Source organism: Sparus aurata, chromosome 13 (genome assembly GCF_900880675.1).
Source record: "Sparus aurata chromosome 13, fSpaAur1.1, whole genome shotgun sequence".
Lineage (NCBI taxonomy): Eukaryota > Metazoa > Chordata > Actinopteri > Spariformes > Sparidae > Sparus > Sparus aurata.
This window is the reverse complement of record NC_044199.1, coordinates 27,570,342-27,590,381: the sequence shown is the minus strand read 5'-3', so window position 1 is coordinate 27,590,381 and position 20,040 is coordinate 27,570,342. Positions and strand designations below refer to the sequence as shown.

Genomic DNA, 20,040 nt, shown 5'->3' with positions numbered 1-20,040 from the left:
ATTTTAAAGAAATTCCTTGCATTCTTAAACTTACTACCCACATAATATTGTTTCCGATCTTGATTTCATTCAGTCTGCTGAAAATTAAATTTTGTCATTTTGTGAATGCTGTTTAGTCTAACAAATTATTCTGTCTTACAGCAAAAGTCTTTGTATTAAATACTGCACATAAAACAGAATCTGAAAATCTTGTCATTTCTACACCGAAATGAAAACACATATGTGGGTTTTTTTAAAAGTGGGTGAAGTTACTAAGACAAGTTGATTGACTCCCTTTCTCGCTGCCGATGAACAAGATTTCCTTTCTATTTTGATCCTGGTGTGTTGTTTCTGATGTCACAAACATGCCAGAAGACATGGCGCAGGAGAAAAGCAGCAGATCATATGACTGATCAGACTGCATCCAGAAGAGTAAAAACTGTTTTTTTTCCATCGCTGACGATAGAAGTAGTTTCAGGGGTGAGACATCTCACTTCTCTTTCATCTCTGTTGAGAGTTGCACATTACTGTTCAGCCAGTTGGCAAGGATCTGGTGCTGACATAAAAGGCCAGTGATAATGTGAGGGTGTGTACTTTTTTTTTTATATATTCTTAGCTCAGTCTGTCTTTGTATAACTCATTGCAGACTTAACAATGTTGGAGCGTTTCCTGGATGGCAGGAAAATGGCAGTGACATTTGCCGCAATGTATCAAATCACACCACAAAAAGGTGTGAAAATTAGCATGTTCACCCTTATTGCTCCATAACAGCCAACTGGAGGTGAGGCCGATGAAAATGATTGTATCCTTTACCACTAAGGACAAAAACAAATTAGTTAGTGGGTGTTAGTGGGGGTTTTGTCCAGTTTGAAAGGAGCTTTACCTCATTCTTAAACAACAGTTTTAAATGTAACTGTAACTTTAAAATGTCATAATTTCACATCCAATTCATATTATTGTAATGCAATCCTTTAGCAGCATTCTTCTGATTGTCATTGCCTACAATACCTCGTGTGCATTCTGGCGTTAGTGCTCACTTCACATAGTTTCATGAGACTGTGCTGTGTATCGTATGATTGTATCATACATGTCCAGTTTGTTACCAGTCGCACTAATACGGACAGTAGAAAACAATAGACCTCCCTCATGTGAAAGATGGAGACAGATGATTCATGCCAGAAACTACAGCCAGCAAGCTTTGCACAAGGACCTGGTAATAGTCAATGATCTAAGTAATACCGCCTTTTTCTGGTCACGGTGGAGGCCTTTTGAGCTCTGTGGCTCGTGTGTGTGTGGATGCTCGGGGTGGGTGGATGGGAATAGTACCTGGGATGGTAGTGGGCTCTGAAGCTGTTCTGATGGAGCGGATGCCGGGCTCCGACCGTCCCTGCTGATTCTCTGCCACCACGTGAACCTCATACTCTGTATTCCAGTCCAGGCCGTTCAGCACCACATACTCACTGTCATTGGGGAGGCGCATCTCTGGTTTCCAGTCAGATACATACTTCTGAGAAAGGAATGTAGAGGGACAGAACTCAAAACCCAAAGCGTTACTGTGGTCGTTCTGCACAGGCAAACAGAGGAATGATCATCTATATGAATTAGAAAAGAGATCACAATCTCAAGCTGGTCATTGTTCAGAGAGGAGTACATTCCTCTTTAATAATGTCACAAACTCCACAGCTGCAGAGTTCTTTGGCCCAAAGGAATTTGTAACACAACAGCACAAAACATTAAGCATATTTAACTTGACAATAATCATACAGTCTCTAAGACTAAAAATAATTCATCTGGGCTCATCATTTTTCAGTATCATGTCAGGGATGGTCTGAATTTATAAAGTTTGGAAAACCAGCTAATACAATACCAAATTCTGGCGGAAAAGTAAGGAGTATATTTACCTTCTCAGGCATTAAGGAATGATTCAAACATTTTGGCAGTCATTCACCCGCTGTATTCAATGTACAGCTATGCTTTATGAGTAGCATGTGGCATGATTGTGCTTTGCCAGGCAGCTATCTTTAAAAATACAAGGACAGTGGTGGATAAGCTAAAGCAGCAGATGATTGGCAGGCTGGGTGTCACAGAGGACAGGAGTCAATATTAAGTGGTGGGAAGCCATTGAGAGATCATGGCTCACTGATTGGTCTGTCTAGGCTGTTGACAACTTTTCCTCAACGAAAAGGATTTATACAGGGTGACTTTACAACAACCCCAGAGATGTTAATCGCACAATGTATGCATTATCTGTAGAAACATAAACAAGGAAATGATAACAAGCAGTAAGCCTACGCTTTGAAAATGCATAGACGTTTATACTGTATATTTATAGTTATTAAAGTCAGTTCAATTAGCACAGCAATTGAGGCTGGGTGTTAGAGGGAAAAATGTGTTGCCCTCCAAAAGTAGGCTTAGGCTCTGGTAGTGGTCCTTGTGACTTGGTTCAAAGTTATTGGTACTCAACTGTGGGAAACCATTCAGGGATAAGGGCTTACTGATTAGTCTGTTGACTCTGCTGATTTCTGTTAACAACTTGCCCAATAAAAAAACAGCTTATTCCAAATTGGTAAGAGAAAAATAAACACTTATGTGAATGATTATGTGGCTGCTTCAAAGAAGATAATTGGTCACTTGGGGAATGTAATCATATTTAAAAGGTACAAATTGTAGGAGCACAAACGTGGACTTGAAAGTTTGCCTAACTGGTCTTGGGAGTTATTGTACTGAGCATTAACAAGCACTGTTCATTACCAATGTTTTATGAAATTGTTGCAAGATGAGAAAAAAAGAAATGGCAAAACAGCAAAGTGGTACTGAGTCTCCTCCTCGCTCTGTATACTCACAGCCTTGTATCTGACCAGGTAATGTTTTATGGGGGAGCCACCATCGTCCTGCTTGATCCAGTTGACCTTCAGACTATTGCCCTTGTTGTGGACCTTGACTTCTATTTTGGGGGCACTGGGTTCCCCTACACAAGACAAACCAATGCATCACGATTAGTTGACATATACATGCATGTTGCATCAACAGCATCCTCAGCCTGTGCTTCTGACCTTTCCTCTGTGCTCAAATGTGCTTGGGTCTTCAAGGTCAACTAAGCTCAAACTTAAGTTGATTGCCAGATCAACCTATATTGTTTTGTGATTCTTTCTCTTCAAGCCGTAACAAGCGGTGCAATCAGGGGACAAGGCAAATGTGGAAGTAGTAATCACAGTGTGATTGAGGCTTTTATCCTGTGTTGGCCTAAAGTGACACGTACAGCTTCTGTGCTGTCACACTGCTCTACTATGCTGTTAGAGAATAGGAGCACAGACAATTACACGTTCAAATCACTGCAGATTACCAGTTCTCGTGCTCCATGCTATTAGTATGTAGTATTATATCATAGATATCCAGACATTTAAAAGGTTTTTGCCCTATCTTTTTTCTCCAAATTTACACAAACAGCTCCAAACTTGGATAGGGTTAGAGGGGTAGCTCACGGCACTGTTAATCAATATATATAATAAGCCCTATTCATAGGTCATGAAATACAACAGCACTTATTACCAATTATATAGTATTTGCTAAAGGGTTTTCATTTGGTTGGTGCAATACTAAAACCTGTCTTTTGATCAAGCTCTCACCAACTGCAGACTCGGAAAGCCGACCTTTAAAAACAAACTCATAGCTTCGAGGATTAAGATTGAATTTGCATATCTTATATATTGGTTTGACAACATGTAAGGCATTTTGATGCCTGCCACGAAAACTTTTGACTGAGTAGCAACTGAGTAGATCGCCGTTGATGAATGTGTTACGAAGTGTTAGACTAATACAAAGACTGTTGTTAGTTTTCATTTTCTCACCCTCGCTGATGGTTGGTTTATTCTAACCACCATCATAATCTTTTCCTAAACTTAACAAAGTAGGGATATTAGCCCAAGGAGTGACAAGGAATGTCCTCCTGCCTGTAGAGATGTACGGTCAGATAGTGATAATGCGGGTATTTTTTTTTTAGGAATAACAGCAGACTTTCATAATATTGATTACAAAAAATAAATAATAAAATTTGCAACTTTTAAAGCCTGCAGTGTAGTATCTATGATTAACAAAAATACATTTTGGTTGGAATATGGGTGGGAAGCCTTAATTGACAGAGGGCAGTGTGGTTGCCTCAGTGCCTGTGGCTCACATGTTGAGCCTCCTCATTATCTGCTCTGCCCCCTGAGTAATGGCTTCTGGGTTGCTGGATAATGACCCTGTAGGCCTTGGTTGGACATGTTACTCGCTTACATCTAATAATATATACATAGTCCTGTGGGACGGAAGGTTGAGGTGTTTTGTGTGCACGTGGAGTCATGTTGGCGTTTACCCTCACGCCACCCTGAGGGCTGTAGGGGAGGAGACTAACAACTCAAACTCATAATTATGTACATGTACCTTGTTAGCCTTGTTATTATGTTGACCACAGCATGGTTTTACAGCCTTCACCCTGCGCTTACTATCTGATAATAACCGAAAACCCATTACATCTTATATGAGTGAAGACATGATGCAGATTTGAATGCCTTTGTTGGTTAGTCATTGAGTAGGTAAGGAAAAAAACTACATAGCATACATCTGAAAGGGTCACAGAAAAAAAAGAAAGAAAACGCATTCATGTTTCCAGACCCAATATATAGCATTTCAAACATCAGTGTTAGTGGTTAATTAAATGAATATGCATGAAGGCACTTCTTTCCTATATGTAATCATCAGAGTGCAATCCCTGAAAAACCGCATTCCACAAGACTGGAGTGAGCATGACAGATGCTGCAAGTGAATCAGACAGTGTTAGTCAGTAACAGCGGCAGCAGCAAGGTGGCAGGTAGATATTGGTACGTTCAGAATTGCTATTCACGATCATCATTCTGTGTTAGGTGAACTTTTCTGAGGCTAAAAACAGAGAACAGGGTGGTTAGAATGAGAAGCTTCTACATGCAGGCTGGAAGTTTTGGGTGCTGCTAGACAGTTGGACAGGGAACATGTGGAGCGTTGCTCGTGACCTCACACTGACACATGTGTAGGACGTGTAATTCCACATGTAGCCTGACCTTAATGCAGTGCCCTCCCTCATCTTCCAGCGAACATTGAGAGGTAAGTGGATAGAATCAAACAAGAGTTATTGAAAACATGCCGTTGGATACAAAAATCCGTCATTTATGTTTTGTGGTGTCACTTGTGTGGGTTTCATCGTTCCGCTTAACACAATAGTTAGTACTATTTGTGCCAAAATTAATATTAATTGTTGTGAAGACTGAATGTGACACTAATGCTTAGACACTTAGCTTTTAAAATCCAGGATTGTCAATGCAAACTCATTATCAAACTGTCCAACTAAGATCAATTTAATGAAATATACATGTTCCCATACAAACACTGATATAACTTGTTTCTTGTTTCGTCTTAAATTCAGACCACAGTCAGATTATATAAAGTAAATGTGTTTTTGTCTGTCTCATAAATAAAAATGTGCATCATTTATTAGCACTATTGCGTTTTGTAAATTAAAGGCAAAATTATTTTAAAATATTGTTTAATTTCTTTGTGTATACCGCTTGTAGAATGCAAGTTCCAAGAAGATGTGACACTAAAGACAGACACATGCAGACAGGAGTGACATTTTCATTGGGAAACAGAAGAGGAGGAAGAAGACGGATGCAACAAGAAACAGGAAGTAAACTTGCATGCTGCAGTAATGCAATGGGCTGCAGTGAATCCAATCAGTGCAACACTGAGAGCTAGAAGCTAATTCGAGGGAAATTATGTAATAAAGTATGTGAGTACGAGGGCTACATTTAACAGTGCGAGCAAAGCAGATTGCAGTCAGTGGCACTTTGTGAGCGTGCTCCTGTGATGTTTAAATGCGACTGAAAACTCTGTGGTAAATAACAAAAGGGTAAAAAAGGCTGGAAGCTATTTTTTTCTAAGCACTATACAAAAATACAAAGGCAAATCTGTTGAAACCATCTCGTTTCTGATTAATATTCTGATCAAAGTTTTACATAAACAAGAAGGACAAGCAAAAGCACAACAGGGAGTCTAGAATTACAAGAAATAAGTGTTTTCTTTTAAAATCAAACTATTATCCTGTTTTGCCTGATTCTTTGTGTATCACTTAACAAATCAAGGCTTTATAATGCTGAATGATCTTCAATATTGTCATCCAGATAATACAGTTCTTCATTTATAACCTTGGTCTATTTTTTTTCCAATAACTTTGGTTTATAAAGGAAAAAGACATGAAATGTTTAAACCAGCCCTCATATGATGTGTGGCAGAGCACTTTGGTTGATTGAATATATATGTATATGAAAAACCTTAACAATCCCAGCTTCTAAGGGAACCAAAGTGAGAGAAAGAAGATGGATGAAATGTGTGAGCCCAATTAAAACCTGCAGCATATGTTTTGCTGTATCTTTGCAACAGCAAAAAAAAAAGGGTCATTGCAATTTAAAAAGGCCCAAAGGAACAGGTGTTTTGGTGCATTTCCAATAATACATGTTTTCTTTCTTGAAAAATATGTTGAGCAATCCATCTAACTTAAATGACCGGTGTACTGGTGCCTCTATGGAAAAGAGCAACCAAATGAGAAAATTACTTCACAGATGGGGACCATTAAATAAGTCTTGTACAAGATGTAGTTCACTTTGAATCAAAGTTGAAGAACATGCAGTGGCAAATAGCTTTAAATGTATTTTAGGTAGCTCAGAGGAACTCAAAATAGAGACCCTGTTGCCACTTGATATTAACACACAATCTGTATCTGGGCATCTTATCTGGATATGGACTAACGCATGTAAATGCATGTTTAAATGCAAGTAGAACACATAGGGTCGAAGAGTTAACAGCCCTGGTGTGTATTTCCAATATGTTTCCACTCCCAGCTTGTCATATATGGCATCTTGGTCGATGGCCTTGAGCTTTAAACTATGATGCTCTACTCACCTCTCTAGCAACGTCTGGTTAAACTTTCAGATTAAGCTTGCTGACACACAGTTCACATAATGATATGATAAATTATGACTTTTGGACTGTTATTAACATTGTGAAAACAGTGTGATTTGATTAGGTTTAGGCACCAAAAGTACTTGGTTGGGTTTATGCTAAGAAAAACCTACTGGATTAAATTTAGATATAAAAACTATTTGGTATGGTTTATTGACCAAAACAACTTGGTAAGTTTAAGGTGCAAAAACTGCTTGGTTAAGTTTAGGCACAAAAGTTACTTAATTTGTTTTTGGAAAAGTTGATTTCTGAAGTTGACTTTTTTTTTGTTAGTAGTACTAACTAAAAGTACCACTAAGCTAGTAGCCTATGAATTGAGTACACTAAGTTTCGTCACTATGACCCATAACCACCCCAACCACCCACAGACTCTGACTGACTATTCTGGCATTTATACTACTGCACTAGAGAGGCACTTCATGAACTGATGCTAGAAGGATACAGTGTCAAAGGTAGAAGCACAGGGCCATTGACCAGGCTGAGTGTCTGACATGTTAGGAGTGAGAATGGCCTAGTATTTCTTGAATTATGACATACTTCAAATACAGAATTAATATTTAAGGCACTACGAGGAAGAAAGTGTTGCATTGTTACTTTACAAATGCAGCGGAAATGGGCTGTGATTGTAGTTGGCTGGAAGAAAGAGAACATCTTAAGATGAATGGAGATGATGATATAATGTGGTGTACTAAATACTTACTTTATATCTACAGGATAGTCTAAGGATGGATAGAGTGTTCTAATGTCTCACCTATGAATCTCATCTAAGAGTCTGTTTTCTGAATGATCACTGCTGATCTTACGATCTCAAACTAAACAAACAATAAAAAATTACCTTCTGTTGGCCAGCGAAGACGACATCATCAGCACCATGCAAGAGCCATATGACAAAGTCACATGATGTGCACGCACATGATTGGTTGAAAGAAAAACATAAAGGAGGAGGCGGGGAGAGGCGGGGGGGCACATGGGAAACATACAAAACATTTTTGAAATGATGAAAACATGTTAACAGAATAAACAAATGAACAAGAATGGTTAAGACAAAATGACGAAAGGAAAACAAACAACCAGGAGAAATACATAAATTGATAAACAGATACTTTGGATACATATAAAAACATGTTGCTAAATGCATGAAGCAGTTGCAGACTTTTAGTTTCGTTTCTTGGAAACATGTCGCATAAATCAATAAACAATGATTTTAAGTTATAGATTTGAGATACAACCGAAACTATTTACCCAGAACTGCCTCATGCATCCAGATAATAAACAGCTTTTCCTCTGACAGATTTTCTTCAAAGTCTAATATTTTAAGAAGTGACATTCATGCCTGATCTGAATTTGAGATACGGTCGGCTTTAACACCGTGACAGCCATTAAAGACAAAAACACAGTTAGTTTTCAGGGAGGCAAACGAGAACTCAGGGTCAAGAAAATAGCAGAGGAAACTCTGCAGCTTTGAGCATACAAACCATGCCAACTAAATATGATAAACAACACAGCAGACAACAGTGTGAACACATGAAATTTTGGGAAAAAGAAGGTCTGCATCAGATGATAGTCTAAAAGCAATTTTGCTCTGAGTGATGCAATTGCAGAAAAACACAGGGTAGTTGCTGGAGCATAGATAACAACTACGTTGTTGGTCAATCTAAAGCCAAGGCTGCATAAGACAAACGCTGTTAAAAGTGTCGTCATAAGGAGAGATTGAGTTAGGGAACACTGCAAGGACACAATCATCTAAAACAGTACATCAGGATCTCAAAAGAAGCAACAAAAGACATGCAAAAGTTACTATGAGAACCTTGTACAAACACACAAGAACACACAAGTTATGTTTGGATACAGACTGCACACTGTTACCTCAAATGTAACTCTAAAATCTTTGTAAACCCCAAATTAGAGCAATATGCAGTCAGATATAGTTGCTTTAAGGCGCTAGAATTTGCATAAATACTGACAAAATATCATCATGGGCTTACAAAGGCTGATTTGTGTCAGTTTAAACAGGCAAAGGAGGCCTGGCTCTGTGCATTGCCTGGCTGTATTGTTGAGGGCTCACTGTCTCAGGAAGTAGATGAGTTTCCTTCACATTACTGTCTGCATAGACATGCCAAATCCTCAAGACTACTCTGCCATGAATGGCAGATGATCTGATACTCTGTCTGAGCTGAATGGACACAATGATGAGAAACACTGACGGGTTCTCAAGTAAATTCAGCATCAACAGTGACAGAGGGGTTGAGATTAGAACTATCGCAGAGAGGCAAATATCGGTTTGGCAGTTAGGAAGAAGTAAAAAAAAGTATTTTTACAGGATAGTACCGCACTCTTCTGTACAATCACTCATTAAGCTAGACTATCAGAGGGATATTACAACAAACCAACATTTAGATGAAAAAAAATAATACATTGACGAGCCAATTACAAAAAGCATTCTTGCCATCCCATAATCAAAAGTGGCAACTGCAAATTTTAAAAAAAGGGAAGTCTGACTTCCACACTCCAAACACTTGGTGTTTAGAGCAGACTTCCAGGGTGTAAAATAGTGTGTTTGACAAAATCTGTGTTTAGTGGCCTTGAATGACAGACTGGCTAATTAATCTTCCACAGGGTAGGACTTTTTAGCTGAATTTACCAGTTTGATGTTGACATTAACGGTGAGAGGCCAGGAAACGGCACCCACAGTGAGTATCATATGACACACACACACACACACACACACGCACACACACACACACACACACTCCATACTATGGAGCCAACTATCACTAAATGTTCATGCCAAATGCCATGAACGTGTTGTGTCTACCATCAATCAGCAGGCCACACCAAACATAGAATAAGACCAATTTAATCTAATTCATTCCACCACAATCAGAGCATTAAGTAGTCATAATAAAAGGACACACTGTGTTAAACACGTCACACACAACACTACAATCAGATGGTTAGAATGTGAATGAACCTTCATTTCTTTGACAAATGTTAGTAAAATCATAATCCATCAGATTTCAAGACTGTTAGCATAGCTAGTAAACTGCCACACTTAAATTGCTGTTTTGCTGTGGCTGTACTCTACAGGAGGGTGTATGACCTCGCCTATGAGCCACACCAGAAACACATGAACATCTACACTAACTGTGAAGCCAAGCAGGTAAGAGGTGAGGAGAGACACAGTGCACACTGTGTGACTGGCATACTCACTAAGGGCCATACTGGTGGCAGCGATAGGGGGTGGGATCTCTGATGAAACTGAAAGATGGTGAAAACATGGTGAGAGGAGCTGGAGTTCTCCTCGACAAGAGCCACCGGGTCAGCACTGGGTCACTTTAGTTTTTATACTGTCTCAGTGATAAAGAAAACTCCTCTGGAACACTCCTGTAGAACAATGACTCCTTTTGTTCTTCAGTATCTGTAAGCATGCTCACCCGGCTATCCACTGTGACGCAACAACACGGACATCTTATAGATTTTTTTGTGTTACATCATGTGTAATGGGAATAAGGGCCTTTTTCTCAATACAGAGTTTGCAGAGTTTAAAGTTGTGTTCTTGGGAGTTCAAACTCAGAGCAGAGGATTCAGTAACATCAATAAAGTTAGGATGCTTAAGAAGTTATCTATAACAGCAGCTCCAATGTTAACGGTAAAGTACCTTTACCAAACTTTATCTAGACTCGAGATTGTGACTCTGAGAATGTTTATTATCCATATGGAATAATATATTGTGTATAAACAGCAACAGAAAGGTAATTACTTGATATGTAAAGAACTATTGACATTGCCGAGGAGCAGGCCACAGCTCTTACTTGGGCTGTAGGGAAATTCTGAGGACGGAATTCCCCAAAAATACAACTTAAGGTTGAGAAGGAAAAGTTTTTCATTTCAGAGCTACTGCCTGTAAGCATTTAAGTTTATTTAACGCTTACTGTACAGAAAAGAAACAACAATGACAAACAAAGATAAGCAAGAACAATGACTGCATTCTTTAATCTGTTTTGCAGTGCTTGTAAGGCTTATCCATCCTGCGCTGCATTATTTGTTCAGCAGTGAGTGTACGGCGTCAGCTTCCTTTCCTTCCATACCTATGCCAGCTGCCTTTTTGGTGCCAGTGGTTTCGCTTACAGTAACAACTAGCAATTACTTCAAGTTGTCAGATTTCTACAAAGGCTAGCCTACACTCGTTGGGAGCTTCTTACAAGCACAGCACAAACATTATTATTCTCCTTAAAACAATAAATGCACATACATAACTTAGTGGTCCAAAACTGAATGATATCTATTAACAACAAAGATACACCTGTGCTATTTTGAGGGGTTTTCGTGAAGTAGAAAACCTGAATATTCATGCTGGTCATTTTCTGAATATGATCCAAACCAGGAAAAGACTCTTAACTGTGATCAGCCATGTCACAACAACAAATAAGCGACAGGGGATTTAAGAGCAATTTATAAAAACCTTTTCCTGTGAAGCAGTAAGCGTTTGGTCTGTCCAAAGACAGCTGCAGCTCCTTCCCCAACTGCATCTAAACACAAACTAGGAAGCCGGACTTTCTTAATATGCATTCTTGTGACCTCGCAATTGTCATTAATGGCCAATACCACAGATGCGAATACCTTACAGCTATCTGGGAATTGAAGATCTGCACATCTAGACTGTGTGGTTCCATTCTGGCAGATTTATGTGCAAAGTTACCCAACAGTAAATATTCTGATTCCATTTTATTTCCATAGATTAATACATTTTATTCCTCTTCCCCGTCTCTGAGGACAGAATACCTTCCTTAAAGACCTGATATAACACTCATTGGCTGAACTGCTGCAGTGCACAGGTGCATTTTACTTAAAAAACAGTACTAAATAAGCACTTACAACTCCAGTTCAGGTAAATCACTTGCTCCAAGCTGTAAGTCTGTCAAATTAATCGATACCACTGCTAAACAAACCTGAAGCTACATTAGTTACTAAACAGACTCCTGTCTGCAAAATTAGTACAACGGGAAATGAAATGAGAGCTGATTTTTGTTTTCTGTAATAATTTCTGATGATTTTTCATCCATGGAAGACACGTTGTGATCATTGTGACATGACCTGTTTCTTTACAAGGCTGTGCAATGGTGAAATCAAAGCAAATTAATGCAGTGGAGATGGAAACAAGTACAAAGGAAAATGGATAAGAGAAGACAGGGAGAAAAGAAACTTACTTGTCAAAGAATACCCTGAGAAGTCCAATGGAATACAGAACAGATGGAAAACCATGATGAGAAAACAATGGAGTAAAAAGAGTGAACAAAGGCAATGAAATGAGAAACATGAACAATAAGAGAGGGCAGCTCTGTCCGGCCACATCATTAACCCACCGTCACACAGCTACTGGGCCTTATTGGACTTGCTGTCAACAGCAAGTCGTGCTTCTGTTTGCTCTGCAGCTAACTTTCACTTTGATAACACTGGTACTGTATTACCATCCAAATTAAAAATGGGTCTTTTGACTTCAAGCTCGGATGCTACTTTGGTCAGAAAAGGGATTCAGTCTTTTCTTAAAGAGACATTGGGTTTATGGATGACAATCCTCCAGTGCTACTCTCAGCCCAGTCGCCAGAATAAAATGTCGGCATTTTCCATTTCTGCAAACCACGGACAGATTCAGATGTTTATGGTTCATACTTACCATAATGACATGTTCTACAATATTGCCATGCCCCATCAAATGGATATGAGCAGACTTTCAAATTGTGAGATTCAGGGGTGGTGGTGTTAAAGCTTGGTGAGATGGCTAATTTTAATGAGACAACTTATGAATGTACCTGTGGCGCTGAACCAGGCGAGCCTAAACTCAACCTTTTCCTTTATCTTACCCAGTGTTTGTTTTTTGTGCTTAAATCTAACTAGACCATAAGATTCAAATTTTTACCTAGCATTTCAGTGGTTTGCAGAAAGATGCATTGCGTTTAACTGATACAATCTAGTTAGGCTAGAATAAACTCTCTAAACACTGACCTTCCCTAAAACATCTTGAAGTAGGACAAAGTCTCTCTCTTCAGCTTTAGGGAATCAGGCCAAATGAAGAGGATGCGGAGGGGAGCTATTTCTACAGAAGCAGTGGGGTGATGAAGCACAGATGGAGGCATGACATAGAGGCGGGTACTAACTACAACAAAGATTTATTCATGACCCTGATTTTAAATGCTGAGTTAGAAATAGGTCTGCTGTCTAATTGTAACCGGGATAAATATGCTCTGCAGAGGATGGTTGGAGAAAAGGAACATTCTGGTTTAATACAGTTTTGGTATAATATATTAGGTATTTGGCTTATCATTTCTATTAATAAAAACAACATGTGAAGCTTCAAGGTAAATTGGAACACGGTCTGACAGGATGAGAAACACAGTCAGACAATCAGAGAACAGAAACTGGTAAACTACCACCAACTGTCCACTGTTAACATCCTGCAGAAATTACAGATTAACTGATTACATTACTGATCGTGTTTCCTGGCTTTGATGTAACAATGGAGCCATGTCCCAAATCACGGATGTTGCTTTGGTGATGACAATGGTGATGCTTTGGTGCAATCATAGCTGACTAGAATTACCACTTTGCAGTTGTATGACTCCACATTCAAGTCAAGTTTCTATTCCTGGGGTATGGCTTAGGGCAAGAACAATTTGTTTTCTTTACATAATTTTATTATATCACAGTGAAGCTAGCCTCTGACGTTTTTGTTATAAAATTTCATAACTTATGGACATCTATGTACATTTGTATTCTTGAGCAATGGCCAGGAATGGGTCTTGTGAGGTTACAGAGACCTTTGACCTTTGGCCAGCAAAATCTTATCAGTTCATTCTTGAGTCCAAGAGGATGTCTGTGTCATATTTGAAGAAACTACCTTAAAGTGTTCTAAAGATATGGCATCCACAAGAATTGGAAACATCCACTTGGACTCAACAATGAACTGATTAGATTTCGGTGGTCGTCGGTCAAAGGTCAAGGTCACTGTGACCTTTGGCCAGCAAAATCTAATCAGTTCATTATTGCGTCAGGGTGGATGTTTGTGCCAAATTTGCATTCCCAAGATTGGGACGGCAAACTGACAACCCAAGGACAAAATACCTCTGGCCACAGCTATCACAAGCACAGAGGCAGAATAAGACTGATTTGAGTTATGATGAAGCAGAATTATCCTTCAAACTCTTTGTGTGGGTTGATTAAATGTTTCTTATATTGCCTTGTTGATGACTTACGTAGTGCCTTATAATAATAAAGAGTGATTGTTTGCAACTGCTCAAGAACTAACACCATACGCCCGCCATGAGACATATGGAACAAGGACTGTCAAAGGTTCCATTATCACACTAATTATTTTGAGGAAGTGAGAGCACCTGTGTCACAATGTGATTGCCACTACTTGGTATTAAACACTTACTGGATGAATGTAAATAGATTTTTGAGATGATTGGGCCTAAATTATTCTTCAAAGAGAAAACATTATCTAACATAATTGCACATAAATAAACAGAGAGTTGACACATTTTATGTCAAGCTGACAGTCTGATTGGTGATGACAGGTGTTGTGCACCTGCTCCTTGATGTAAGGTTGCAAACGATGCCATATGTCTAACACAGCTGTGAATTTGACGCAGGACGATTCACCAAGAAAGACTCCAACGGCTTGTACAAGACACAGCAAGTCGCTCGATAAAATCTAGCAAACTGCTGCGGGGTGTCGTGGTCGTTTACAACCAAATGCAACATGGTTAAATCTTCCTTCATCTGCCTGACAAGTAGGCATTCTCCATGTATCTACCGTGTGACTCTTTCTCCTGCCATACTTTCTTCCAAATAGAAAATTTCCTCCTCCGCCAGCGTTTCATCATGCGCTGTCACGAAATATAAACAATCTTCGGCAGGGCTTGACCTGTGGCTGCTATATTAACAATGCGCACTGTCACTGAACTAGAAATATAGAGCTGACACTCCACACTCAAGTATAAATCAGCCTTAAGAATGCACAAGTAGTTCCCAGAATGCTTTCACTAAATCATCTGAGTTGAGAAAAGGCAGGACTCTGCAAAATGGAAGGATGCACAGTCCACACTCGTGAGGGAAAGACATAAAACACTGTTCAGTGATGAAGGATACACAAGTTCTACTTTTCAAAGTTAATTAACCACATAAGATCATGAAGTGGCAGTGGCATCGTGAGTTATTGTTCCTTGTGACCTAATAAGGACTGCACTGGGGCTTGGCGTGAGAATAGAGGACTGTAGGGGTGAAAGCATCTGGGCTCAGCTAGACACGAGCAGGCGGTGGAGGGAGCAACAGCATTAGGTTCAAAGCATTGGGGTCAGAGGAGCGCTTACTGGAAGCAGGGACACAGGCGGTGAGGGCAGTACTTACGGACTGGCTCCGTCTTGAAAGGTTTGGCCGGGGAGCTCTCACTTTCACCTTTGCCATTGATGGCGGAAATCCTGACCTCGTAGGTGGTCTCTGGGTTCAGGCCGAAGATGGTGATCTGGTTCAAATCTGTTGGAGGAGAGGTGGTGTTATTCCACGCAGGAGTGCAGGGAAGAAGTGCTGAATAAGGAACAATATATGTTATGGTAAGCTGTGCAAAGGGTAATTTTCTTCTGTAATAAGGTAGTGTACTCTGACTGCAAACATAGACCTTATTAGGCATTTAACCAAATACGAATGCAGTCTGCAACTGATCCACCTGCATAACATTAAAACGCAAAAAAAGTCCCTGAAACAAACACCAATTGATCTAAAATACATGCAAATTTGTTTTAAGTATTGTTGTGGTTTTCAGATATTTTTAAACCTTGTCATTTTTCAGAGGAGTTTTCTGGTTTACTCACTCAGTTTTCCTTTGTTTGTTCCACTGATTCTGTCTGATCTTATATTGCTGACAATTTTTATTTTTGTAGTTATTCCAAGGAGACTAAGAACCCCTTCGTGGAAACTAATTGAGTCTAATTTTGTTTACACAAAGCCTTGTTTTCCACTTATAATCATCAAAATGAGAACATGACTGAAATATCTTACGTATACCTGTATGCACAAGTCTTCCCTTGGTTACTATAATACACCATTGCAATTAGCTTGTCATTATCTTTTTATTTGTGCTGCGTTTGCTGTGTTTGTGTCTTTGGCTCCTTACTTGTTTTCTCCTCCTAATTTTTCACATCCACTACCAACATGTGTACAGTACTAAATCATGTAATATCCTGCTGTCTTGTGTCAACCAATCTGTACTCTATGATGTTCCACTGTGGTTATTCAAGAAAGATTTTTCACAACTCCAAAAGGATGAAAAATATGCTCTTGGATGTCTGTCTAGCTTGAAATGTTACTATTCTAAAGTACTATTATTAGTAGTACTATATATAATTATATATAGTATTTAGATATATTAGCATATATTATCTAGAGACAGAAAGTCCATTCATTGAATCTTAAATCTTAAATCCGTTTCATGCAAGTCACATATGTCCAGACCAGACGGTAGCTGCTGGCTGAGACTCGTCATGTTCATTCTGTGCATGAATTTGTCCATGGAGACTCGATCACCAATGGAAGCAAAAAAAGGCAGATTGTGCTGACCTATGGTATACCTGCATGTAATAGTAGCCATTGAGCTCAAGGGCAAAGCAGAGCGTCATGATGACAAAATGCCAAGAAAAGGGCAGGTTCTAATTATAGTGGGGTTCTGTGGTGTATGAGAATAAAAAATTAGAGAAAAACTGTAACACAAAAGTGTGACATGTAGCACAGAAAGATAAAAGCTATCAGGAATTTATCTAAACCAGTTATCACCCGACGAGACACATTTTGATAACTTCAAATACAATACAAATCATGTAAATCATTTCTTCTAGTGTCAAAATGTGTTTTTTTTTCTCCAGCGGCAAAAATAATAAAATCTCCTGATTGAAATACACGAGACATTTCTATTTCTATTCATTAGTATTTCATTAGACAGACAGCGTTATTTCCATATTAGCAAGTCACCGTAGAGATTTCAATCAGGATATACAAACGTGTGTCTGACTTTTGTCATAAAATGATATCTCACTGTGTAGTACAAAGAACAGTAATTTCATGGATGAGAACAAATTAAGGCCCCGGTGCAAAACAGCTCAGAAATTTTTTTTCGATTACACTGACTCTTAGAAAATTCTAAATGTGTTTCGCATTAAGGTCTCAATCAGAAACACTTGAATGGCAGAATGAGCCACGCGTAAGTGACTGCTGTATGAATACAGCGAAAAAGCAAGAGGCCAAATTAATTCACAACTGGTCTTTTAGCATCGCCAACATCAGTAAAACTGATGTCACTGCTGAAACCACTCATGTTCGGATGAGATTTCCAGTCGCTCGGAGTAATTTAGCACTGATTACCACCTGCCGGTTTCCTCAGCTTCTCCAAAAGGTTATCTCCACAAATCATAACAATCGTTACAAACTCGACTGACTTTGGTGTGTGTTAATCACTGTGATGCTACAGTGAAAGCCAGCAGCAGCATCAAACACTGGGTGCTGCCGTCTGAGAAATCTATCATTGAAGGTATTGCAGGCAACACACATCAGAAATGACGACAGTTAGAGGCAAAATTGGAGCTTTCTTGTCAGCGTGCACCCAAACTCAATGGACTCGAATGGAATTTAAATGTATAGTGCTCAGAGCATTGACAAATTTTGTTCCAAAAGTTTAACAGCAGTGTTTCAAAAATCTCCCAAAGCAGTTAACCACCAATAATGATGCATATACCTCAAATTCAACAGTTTTAATGTCCCATTTTGTTTAAAGTCAGAGATCCATGTCTTTCTTGCTGTTTAACATGAAAGCTTTATCCGTAACACAAAATACACACAGCGGGGGAGGCCTTAAAGAGCCAGGCACTAATAGAGTGTTCAGATAGAAGGTGGATAGAGGTTCTGCAGCTATGACTGCTATAAGATAAATCATGTGTTTTTTTGCTACATTACAGCATGTAAAACATTTTCTAGTAAACAGCCAAAATAAAATGATTAACCTACAGATGAACATAACGTGGTACCTATGTTCGACCTAAGAAATACTCCCAACAAATGAAAACTTCTCTCAGAGAGACTTTGTCCAGAGCAATAGTGAAGCTAAAGCTATAATATGTCTTTGTGTCAAGAAGCACTTGGTTTCTGTTCGTATCAGGAGTCTTGAATGCTAGGATCATAGAAAAGAAGAATCTCATGAGCTCAAGCGCAATAATAAACTTGTGTTTGAAAAAAAAAGAGAAAAGTTACATATCTTTTTACCGATGTAAAAACGTGTTTGTTTGTGTGGATTATGATAATGCTGGAAAATATTCTTTTTATTTATTTCTTTGTCAATAAATCCCACAAAAATACCAAAACCAACAATGACAAGTATCATTTGTGTCAGCAAAGCCTCATCTATCTTATTTTTCTCCTGTCATAAAACTCAATCGATGCACAAAAACTATTATAAACACATCACTGTGGCACACTGACATGTTGCTTCATTACCATAAACACAGCGACTGTAATTTATTTTGAATCAGTCCCACATGTATCTTCCTGCTGTCTAAAATAGTCCCCAGCAAAGGCACTGTTCATTTTACCACAGCTTAATTTCTTGCTAAAAAATGATCATGACCAGCTTTTTTATCAAATTATTTGATCAGTTAATAATCTAAACTATACATTTGTCACATGCTTTTCAAAAGATTTACATATTCAGGAAGAGTGGGTTCGGGACTTTTTTTTGTTGAAGATCTCAAAAAATTACACAAATGACAAAACCCCAATGTATTCAAAACCCTCTGTGCACGCTTATGCCATATTGAAATTACATTAAGCCTACTGTCTTTATGGTTTATGGTTCTATTAGCATCATACATTTAGCCACGGTGTATTGATGTTTACTACCGACCCTACTGTATATGATCCAAGCACATATTCAATGCATAAAACATAAAATTTGACGCCTTAATAAACATGTTTACAGGGTACAGTTTAAAGCATGGCACATGCCCTTTTGACTTGTAGCTTTATAAACCTTCCCACTGCAGATGTAGATAATGTTTACATGGACCCACAGTGATGGGTGTGGTATCTATAACAGGCAGTACTGCTTTCAAACATATGATGGCAGCCCTGGTTCACAATATCAAGAGAGACACTTGGAACTCAACAGTCATTGTGTTGACTGACACATTTTTATATTCTCAATAATTCTGTATCAGTGACAAAATACTTCCTTTATCACTAAATTGTTGTTGCTTAATCACTAGACCTTCGGTATTCCTGATTTAAAAAATGAATGTTACAAAGACAAAATACAGTGCAACAGACATGCACTTCATTCAGTGCATGTGGGTTTTGGAAAGGCTTTAATTTATCAGATGTGGAACAGCTGATGTGGTTGAAGGAGATATTTTTGCTAACGTTTCCTGTTGATGCATGGCTGCATGTGTTTTGTTTTGTGTATCCGCTCGCATGACAGGCGGCTCCTGGGCCTTGAGCTGACAGCGGAGCCTGTCAGCCCTTGACTGATACGTCCCATGTGGCAGACAGGACGAGAGGCATCCAGATTTGTAAGAGCCACAAACCCTCAGTGGGACAGGGATATTATCTGGGGCCTGTCAGTGTCTGAGCTGACTGTCATTTAGGCTGCACTGTGTTCCACCTCTCCTCATGACATCAGCCACTGTCATGTTTGGATTAACCGTTATTGCTGGCTCAAATGTTTTTCTGCAGCCCCGGCCCATATCTTTTATTTCACGTACGAGATGCACTCTAAAGAAAAGGAATCATAATAATAATTATCATTAGCTGTAGCTCAGCGGGTAGAGCAGGTCGGCTAGTGATCAGAAGGTCGCTGGTTCAAATCCCAGGGGTGGGATTGAGATGAGCTGCATGTCGAAGTGTCCTTGAGCGAGATACTGAACCCCAAATTGCTCCTGATGTGTGGTTGGCACCTTGCATGGCGGCTTCTGCCATCAGTGAGGGCCCTGAGCTGGC

At 39.2% G+C, this 20,040-nt stretch overlaps 1 protein-coding gene across 10 annotated transcripts in view; it reads right to left on the bottom strand.

Annotated features, from left to right (window-relative positions):
• Positions 1 to 20,040, bottom strand: part of ncam1a (neural cell adhesion molecule 1a) — a 278,226-nt gene that overhangs the window by 30,920 nt on the left and 227,266 nt on the right. For 4 of the 10 annotated variants that reach the window (XM_030438912.1, XM_030438913.1, XM_030438917.1 and 1 more), the window contains 5 exons: positions 15,415 to 15,540; positions 10,219 to 10,266; positions 7,844 to 7,846; positions 2,823 to 2,947; positions 1,306 to 1,486 (listed from right to left, as the gene is read on the bottom strand). In XM_030438912.1, coding sequence (XP_030294772.1) covers positions 1,306 to 1,486; positions 2,823 to 2,947; positions 7,844 to 7,846; positions 10,219 to 10,266; positions 15,415 to 15,540 — 483 coding nt within the window. The remainder of the gene's footprint in view (positions 1 to 1,305; positions 1,487 to 2,822; positions 2,948 to 7,843; positions 7,847 to 10,218; positions 10,267 to 15,414; positions 15,541 to 20,040) is intronic. The other 6 variants (XM_030438915.1, XM_030438916.1, XM_030438921.1 and 3 more) reach the window with 2 other exon arrangements.